This window comes from Syzygium oleosum, unplaced genomic scaffold (assembly GCF_021117445.2).
Source record: "Syzygium oleosum isolate NSW1041296 unplaced genomic scaffold, Sole_v2.1 Sole_v2.33, whole genome shotgun sequence".
NCBI lineage: Eukaryota > Viridiplantae > Streptophyta > Magnoliopsida > Myrtales > Myrtaceae > Syzygium > Syzygium oleosum.
In genome coordinates this window covers 952187-961279 of record NW_026607517.1, presented here as the reverse complement: position 1 = coordinate 961279, position 9093 = coordinate 952187, and the positions used below count along the sequence as shown (strand labels likewise).

The following is a 9093-nucleotide window of genomic DNA, read 5'->3' as shown; positions in this document are numbered from 1 at the left end:
CTTGTATAATAGCCAACATTCGCAAAGGCTGAAACTCTGCCTTGGGCTTTTCGCATTTTCAGAATGCTATTGTGGGGTATAATAGTTGCATATTTTACTCTTGTCCTCTAAAAACACCTTTCGTCTTCTTCCTCATACATTCTCTATCCTCACTGGTCACCAAGGTTGCTATGGTTTGAGGATCGTTGACGGTCGAGGTCGAGGGTCGAGCAACGATAAAAAAAAACCTTGATTTAAAAGCCTTTAGGATATGTTTTGTTATGCTTTCACAAGGGACTCTATGCCTCTAAAGTCCCTTAGGAAAAAGTTAAGGCGTTTGGTAAATTTTTTTATACCACTTGTACAATTGCCAGCATTGGCAAAGCTGAAACTCTACCTTAGGCTTTCCGCATTTTCAGAATGCTATTGCGGGGTATAATAGTTGCATATTTTACTCTTGTCCTCCAAAAACACCTTTCATCTTCTTCCTCGTACATTCTCTATCCTCACTGGTCACCAAGGTTGCTATGGTTTGAGGATTGTTGACGGTCGAGGGTCGAGTGACCCAAATTTGGCCCTTTGGTGGCGGTCGTCGAGGTCGAGTGACTGGGTCACACCAACAGTAAAAAGGCGCTCATCATATGGTATTGTGTGACTTCGACAGCTATCATCTAGGGTCACGCGACCTCAACAATGGATTGTCGCTTCTCATTCAGGTTTGCTTGAGCTTCACTTGAACTTCGCTAGAGTTATTGTCTTATTGTCTGTTGCGGAAGCCAAGCGATCGAATAATAAAATTGACAGAATAAAGAAAATAAATCGGACACCAGATTTGCGTGGTTCGGTTATAGTGACCTATGTCCACGGGGAGAGCAGCACGAAATTCCACTATAGATTAAGCGATACAACGGAAATTACAACCACACTTAAGTCAATTAAATTCTCAAGCCCCAATTACACTTAATAGCTCATGCAGTGTTTAGCTCCATAATTTCTCACGAAATAATCTCTCAATCTCGCGAATGAATTATACACAAATTTTACCACAAGATTTAATCGCTACTAACACTTAAATTTTAGATGTAATTCCACGAATAAAATCATGAAGATAATCCACAAGCACTCGACAAAACGGTGCTTCAATATTTCTCCCTCTATCGACCAACAGAGCAACCCGCAAATATATATGTTCGTAATTCCACCGCTCGAAGGATTGCAACAAAGCGTCAAAGATAGCCACTGTACGTATAGGATAAGGAAACAAAATTGCAGTGAGTTTCGGTCAATCCAATTCAAGTTGATCGAATATTGTCCACACGTTGGACTTTCCAATTTCAGCCCAAGACTCTAGCATAATATGCGAAAGTTGATATTATCTTTGCAACTTTAACATGCCCAACTTTGATTTTTGATCAAGATTCCAAATCGTAATCTGCTTTGCTTAATCTCAAACTTTTCTATAATAAACCTGGCTTCTTTCTAATTTATCTCGAATCAAGTTTCGTTCACGGGTTCAAATTCGAGACATATTTTAATATTGTCACCTGATCTTTTCCACTTTTGTTCTTCTGTTTTTTAAACTAAAGTCCAAAGTCAAGTTTGTGGCAAAGAATACTCGCATTTTGTGAAAATCCTTTTTAACCTAAAGCCCTTTGCATCTATACAAAGGCATTTTGCAAAGGCTGAACCAAACACACCCTTAGAGGCTTTTGGAAATGCAAATGTATCTCCTACAAAGTTTAAAGAATATGTGGAACGGCATTTGTATTTACCCAATGGATTTTAATTCTAAAGCTCTTAGGAAAGTGGTTTCCAAATATGCATCCCAAATTTTAGGTGTTGAAAGTACCCAAATTTTAAGTGTTGAAAAGAAAAATTATAAAGAAAGACATGAAGTGCTCACATTTTCTCAAATAAAGACATAAAGTAATTATATCAATTTCAAAAAAGGGCTTAACATCACTACCCGGTCAATGGAATTTTCATCTTTTACTTTTTTGATTTCTTGCTTCCTTTTTTCCTTTGGTTGTATAGGTGAGGGAGCCAGTGGCCACTACTTCATCGCCAGTGGAGCATCAACGATGGCCGGCGGGGTTGGCACCCTTGCCGACCAAATGCGAGGGCCATCAGGAGAAGGCGATGACCCCTCTCTTAGATCTGGGCGAGGGTTGTCGACCCTCGCTCAAGTCTTGTTGGGGGTCGCTAGCCCTCTCACAAGTCTGGCTGAGGGGCAACAACCCTTGCTTAGCCCTCTCGTTTGTATTGGGTCAAGCGACTAAAGGAAAAAAAGAAGAAAGAAACAATAAAAAAGTAAACAAAAAAATGACAAAAAGGCTCTTGATCAGTCGGTGAGGTCAAACCCTTCTTTGAGATTAACATCCGCTTTGCGCCTTTATTTAAGAAAATGAGAGCATTTTATGTTCTTATTTGAAATAAGTTTTAGTTTAAGCCATTATTTGAAAATTTTTCCAATGTTCATGGTTGTCTATGCAATCATCTGAGTGGTTTTCAGATGACATGATTGGATTGATAATAGCAAAAGCGGTTATTGACGTGTAATTTCTTCTTCTTTTTTTGGTGTGTTTTTTTTTTTATGTGTTGGAATTGGAAGGCATGTGACTTGGCTTGGCTTGGGCTGACGTGTAATAATCCGTCTAATTATCTTCAGTGGAAATTTTAATTCGAAGGAAAAAACGAGAGAAGAAAAAAAAAAAAACGACGGAGAGAAATGAAACCGATCTGCAAGATGGCAAGAAATTGCACATCCTCCTCCTCCTCCCCATCCCCAGTTCGCAACAGATCGAGTTCCCCGCTCCACCTGCTCCTGCATTAAAAATTCTCAAATCGCCGTCCTCAATCGAACCCGATCCCAATCTCGCCCCGCAAAAACCCTAGCAAAATTCCTCCGGTCGCCGCCGATCCAGGCTCCGATTCCGTCGTCATCGCCTCGCACCCCCCATGCCATCGGTTCCGCCGCGTCCGGTCCCGTCGTCGATCTCCGGCTGATCGCGCCTCCGGTCGCTCCCTGCGCTCGGCGCGATGGTGGTCTGCAAATGCCGCAAGGTAACCGCGTCCCGATCCCCCGTAGCTCCCCCCGGCGCTTTGATTCCGGATTCGGCGATTGCCGGTGCGAGCGAGTCGTTGGTTGATTAGATCCAATTGGATTCCATTTCCGGATTTGATTTTTAGTGGCGGATGCGGGGGGGCAATTTGACAGTGCTCCTCCTCATCACCCGGGAGAATGCCGTAGGGAACCTGCCGTTTAGTAGGGGAGTGAATTGATGTAGATGTTTTCGGTGGGCTTTGGAGTGTTTGTTTGCAGTAGATAGATCATCTCCCAGGACCTGAGCTGAATTCAGTGTTGTATTTTCTTTTTTCGATTTACTGCCATGCGTTTTGTGATTCTAATGGAGGCTGATGTAGCTTGTCCATCGCCGTTTCAGGCTACAAAGTTATACTGCTTCGTGCACAAGGTCCCTGTGTGTGGAGAATGCATATGCTTTACGGAGCACCTTATATGCGTGGTGAGTGCATGGCTTTTCTTTCCTTTCGATAATAGTTACTAGTGACCACTTGGTTATTATCTTGTTGTGCGGTTCTCATTCTACCAATGACATGAATTCCACCTCTGAGAGGAGGGAAAATCACATGCTTAACACATGCAATTCCGAATCAACATCCTGTGCAATCAATATGCTTTGGTTGATAATGACCTTAACTTGTTAAAGCATCCGTGCCCAATAACATTGGTCACTTCACTTTAATTTCCTTTTGTGTTTAGTGTTGATAATCTTGGATTAGGTGCCACTGGGTCGATATCATGTTCGAAAATCGTTTTCGGGTGATTAAATCTCAATTATTAAGTGGATGGAGATTAGTGAATTTGGAGAACAGGGAAAATTATATACAATAAGATAAGTTCTGAGTTTTGAGAATTTGACAAAAAATTTCTAACCGACTGAAGAATACTGAAATGCCAAGGACCAGATGGTTAGTATATTTGCTCTTTCTCTTGAATGTGAGATTGTCATAGTTGCCCCTTTCTTCTGATTTCTGAAAGCATGGTGACTTGGCAACGAAGGGGGTATAAGATCCAATGTCATAGAAACCCGAATATTTCGGGTATGAGATGATCTAGTTATGGCCCTCCCATGTCACTCCTATGCATTGGCTTGTCTGAGCGATTTTCCGTCGGATGTATCTTATTTACTCAAAGCATAGCAAACATAGAGATATTTGTGTTCTTCAAGTGATGCAAGTTGATATACTTGTTTCTACACCGAATATGGTTCTTCTCTTTAATTTAATCTTTGTTCTTTAGTATGATTGGAGAATTTTGCGATGACCGTTCTCTTTGTAGGTTCGTACTTACTCTGAATGGGTTATAGATGGCGAGTACGATTGGCCTGCTAAATGCTGCCATTGTCAAGTTGCACTCGAAGAGGGGACCGGCCCTCAAACTACTCGACTTGGTTGCCTGCGTATGCGACTTGACGCGACTGTTGTCATTTACTATTTTACGTGCAGAATATTAGTCATCTAGAGGGTTTATTTCCTTGCAATTTGATATGTAACTAGCTTTTATGTTTTACTGGGTATTTCAGATGTCATACACACAAATTGCTTGGTTTCATATGTCCAAAGCTTTCCCCCTCACACTGCTCCAGCTGGTTATACATGTCCTGCGTGTTCCACACCGGTAAGACCAGTTAGATGCTGGAAGCATTCATTGTTTCATCCAGTCAATTTGAAAGTCATATCCAAATTCTTGAGTTGTTGAGTACGCGAACTTCTATTTACCTATTATTCACCTTGTTCTGCATATCTTTCTGTTTACTGTTCCGTTGGTAGACTTAGGAAGAACGTTATCTTGAAGCTGAGTTTTGTGGTCCTAGCTTTGTCACTTTGTGCTTAGTGCACACAGTTTTCATAAGCCATTTGATGGCTGATTGTTCCATAATTGTGTCTTGGGCTGATTAGGATGAGCATGGATGAGCTTATATCCATGCTTCTGCAAACTAGTTCGGGCCTGATTTGTAGAAGCAAAGGGCTGAAAAAAGAAAAACTGCGACATTTTTTTTGGGTTAATCATAACTGTTCTCCCATGGTCGATATTGTAATTTATCAAATCGGTGTTATCCACTTTCTAGCTGACTGTCACTCTGTGGTGCATCAAATTAGATGTTATCCACATTTCGTCACATTGCTAGTGTTGATATTCTATACTTTTAGAGGTTTTACTTTTTGAAGTGTGCTTCGATCATTAGGAGTTTGCTGTGTTCTTTTAGACAGTGTGTTCTCTTATGTGGTTTTTACTCCGTCAAGTGATACGTCCACTTTCCAGGAAATATACTAGTCTGTGCCACTCTATTATTCAAGTGTTAAGTATGAATATAATTATATATGCATGAGCAGACAAACATGTATCCTATCAAGCACATGAATTTGTACATTTTCAATAAGATATTCTTCCAGCATGCTGTGAAGCGCCGCTCATTTTTTTCCTGTCCATCTTCTTCCAGATATGGCCTCCCAAGAGTTTTAAGGATTCAGGATCACGTTTTCATTCTCAGCTGAAGGAAGCTATTGCGCAGGTGAGCTCTTCCCGCTTACCTCTAATTTTATACAAATGCAGTTTTAGTTTATATTTGGCAACAAATGTTGTCCACAACCTACTTTGACCATCTTCAGATGTTCTATTAAATGGACAGCACTTGCCATCCTCTTAGAAATTGTGTGTGCTTTTCACTATGCCCAGACTGATTTGACACCTCTCCAAGCACCACTTCACGTTAAACGCTTTAGTGTTCTTTCTGTCTCCTACCTGTTTAGTTTCTCATATTCTGTGTGCTGTAATTTTAGTTGTTGTCCATTAGAAATCAAAGATTAATTTGACATTGTTACAAATGTGCATCTGGCATTTCTTACGGAGGGGATCCACCTTACAGATTGGGGTTATAAAGGCAAAATGAATGGTGTTTTTTTAACTGGTCCAGTGATCCTTATCATCTCCGTGCTTCCATTTAGGAAGGGCCTTTTTCATTTACCTTGTCACTGTTATTACTCAAATATGAGATAGCTTAGACTAAAGTTTCAAGGACCTCAGATCTGAGTTTTCTGAGATGCATATTTGCTTTCTTCGAGGTTTCTTGTCTCACATTTTGGACTTGTTAACCTAACAGAGAGATGATTAAAAAATAGGTAATTTATCTTTACTTGATGAAAGCCCTTTCCACATAATGGTATTTGGAGTAATATGTGTGCTCGATTTACTTTGCCTTTTCCTTTATTTCATGGTACAAATTATTGTCTTTAGGTCCCATAGGTGACAGCAGATGTCAGTTTGTCATCAATTACTGTAGTCTGAGATACTATTTCTTTTCCATGTTCATCTAGTGATAGATGGACCACTCATGATGGTCCATCTTTGTATAAGGGCCATTTGACACATGGAGGGCTGGAGTTTAGGTTTCATTAGCCATTCTAGCGTCCTTCATTTTACTATTCATTCCCTGTTAAAGATCTGGCAGTACTGTGAGTGTGACACGAGTACTTTATTGGGAGTTAATTCATAAACGTATTAGGCCAAAGTGCTGATTTTCTGACCATGGGAACTGGAAGTGTCTAATATAGTGGTTACTTTTTCCCAGTCCTTGACTCGTGTTCATTAGAGTTTTGATTAATGTATTTTTTTTTTCAGACTGGTATGGAGAAGAACTTGTTTGGAAACCATCCAGTTGTAAAAACAGAGGCCCATGGACCTCCACATGCCTCAGATCTTTCAGTCACTGTGTCATCATCCTCTGCACCCTCAATGTTAACGGATGGAATGTATGCAAATGGACCTTCTTCAGATATTGTGGAGATAGATGTTCCCAGTTCAGCAGGAAATTTCATGAAAAGCTCAAGTCCTGTTGGTGTAAGGTTCTTTTTAATAGCAGTAGCATATATGATTCGTTCTTGGGTTCATTCATCTTTTTGGCAAGATATTGATGGCTTTTTGCAGAACATTCAGCTTGACATATATGTTATCTTGCTTTGACGATATTGCAATGCAGCCTGGTGCTACAACAAGAAAAGGTGCTTTCCAAGTTGATCGGCAAAATTCTGACACGTCATATTATGCTGACGATGAAGATGGGAATAAGAAGAAGTACAGTCGAAGAGGTGCGGTGGATGTGGATCATATAAATTATCCATTTTGTTTCTTGTGTTTCGCCTTATTTGGATTAGTGAAGCTGTTTACGATTTGAAGTGGTCTTAACTGTGAACACCAGCTGATATTTCAGTTTCAGTGATGGATCTTAAACTGTTAGATGCAGCGTGGTCTTTTGGATATTACCACCTCAACATGACTTCCCTTGGAAAATGGATGAAATTAAAGTGAGAGAGCAGAAAAATAGGAGAGAATATGCATGCACTTTGATTTTTCCTAATATACTTGGTGAAAACCTCCCTAAGCTTGATTTTAAAATCTTTCTTTGCAGGCCCATTTCGCCATAAATTCCTTAGGCTCTTGCTTCCTTTCTGGTCAAGTGCTTTGCCTACTCTGCCAGTGACTGCACCTCCACGCAAAGATTCATCAAATGCAGATGATGCTCCCGAAGGTCGCACACGGCATCAAAGACAATCGAGGATGGATCCAAGGAAGATGCTATTAGTTATTGCAATCATGTAATATCTGCCACTTATTATCTTGTGGTTCTCTTGTTTTATGATTATGCTCGCTTTTAAAAATGGGGGTGAGGGGGCAAAGGAAGATTTCAATGGGATAAAATATGCTATGGTTTGTCTTGCCCCTTGATTTACCTGATTTTACTAGGCTGCTGCCATTTTCCCCCTGGCAGCCGGAAAAGATGATTGTTATTCTAATTAACTGTTTTTAAACCTCTCTGAAGTACTCATTTGAGATAACATGCAAAAGTTTCCAGCTTTTTCTGCATTTTACAGGAAAGAGATGGGCTAGTTTACATTAATACCACGTGGCTTCAATCAATACAATTGTTACTCGAGCCGCAACATAACAAATTATTTCTATCTTTGGAGTTCAATCTTTAGTGATGTTTAGCATAATATTTAATGTATCAATAGAAATCTTATGTTTCTTAACATCCATTATTGGTCTTGTGATGAAATTTTTAATAATCTGTGCAGGGCATGTTTGGCAACTATGGGTATACTGTATTACAGAATTGCACAGAGGGGCTTTGTAGATGACCTGCACAATGATGAGCAGCAGTAATTGCGATGTCAGGCAATGGAATTGTGTGCGCAAGTTTTGTTTGTAGACATCCCGGTTAGTGGTATCCGCGGCTTCTGTTGTTCCCTGCTTGTCTCTTTAAATGGATCTGGTTCTAGTCATCTCTGGTAGGAAGGGAACCTCTGCATCTCTGTAGCTTGAGACCATAATTGTTTAATTGATGATACTTGATTATGGTATAAATCTTGTGCTGAAATGAGAGATTGGTTGAAGAGAGAACTATTTGGGTATGTTTTTATCTTGTGATACCTCCTCTTTAGCAAAACTTGCATGAGCTAAATTTTTTACCTATTTGACAAAAATAAGATACTTCACATTTGTCACCGGACTGCTTGTTTGCCAAACATTTGGAACTTCTTTTAACACTGGCCTTGGGGGGGGATCGTTCCTCTGAAATGCCCAAGATACTGTTGGTGACAGCTGCACTGTGCATGTCTCCTGGAGATTGTTGTAATTGAAGTATAATGGTGGATCGGTGGCATGTTCTGGTGTAATCCGCTGCAAACTCTGAATTAACTGGCGAGCCCAATCGAGGGATGAAGATACTTTGGGATATTTATACACTGCACTACATGTAGGACTTGACATCAATAACGTGTGAATTTAACACTGGTCATGGCCTGGCCACATAGAATGAGCGACTGGACGGTCTTTGGACCATAATCCTTACTGTTGAGGCGTCTTCCAGTAAATTTTTTGCTAGGATGGAACTGAAAGATTATGCAACTTGGGATGATTACAAATAATATCGAGAGATGAAACCTTAAGTGGCATGGAGCTTATATAGCATGCAAGGTGCGCCTGAGTTCAGTATTTTTTGGCTTGGAATCTGCGATCGCTAACCCTATAAGTTT

General features: G+C 40.3%; 1 protein-coding gene across 1 annotated transcript; it reads left to right on the top strand.

The window, feature by feature from the left end:
- The first annotated feature begins 2697 nt into the window (after window positions 1–2697).
- On the top strand, window positions 2698–8469 carry LOC115692722 (uncharacterized). The gene is made up of 9 exons (XM_030619672.2): window positions 2698–3042; window positions 3423–3503; window positions 4340–4460; window positions 4584–4678; window positions 5502–5573; window positions 6680–6898; window positions 7038–7146; window positions 7467–7653; window positions 8134–8469. Exons 1-9 carry the CDS (start codon window positions 3019–3021, stop codon window positions 8219–8221), a joined length of 996 nt encoding a protein of 331 aa, XP_030475532.2. The 5' UTR covers window positions 2698–3018; the 3' UTR covers window positions 8222–8469.
- Window positions 8470–9093: the final 624 nt, after the last annotated feature.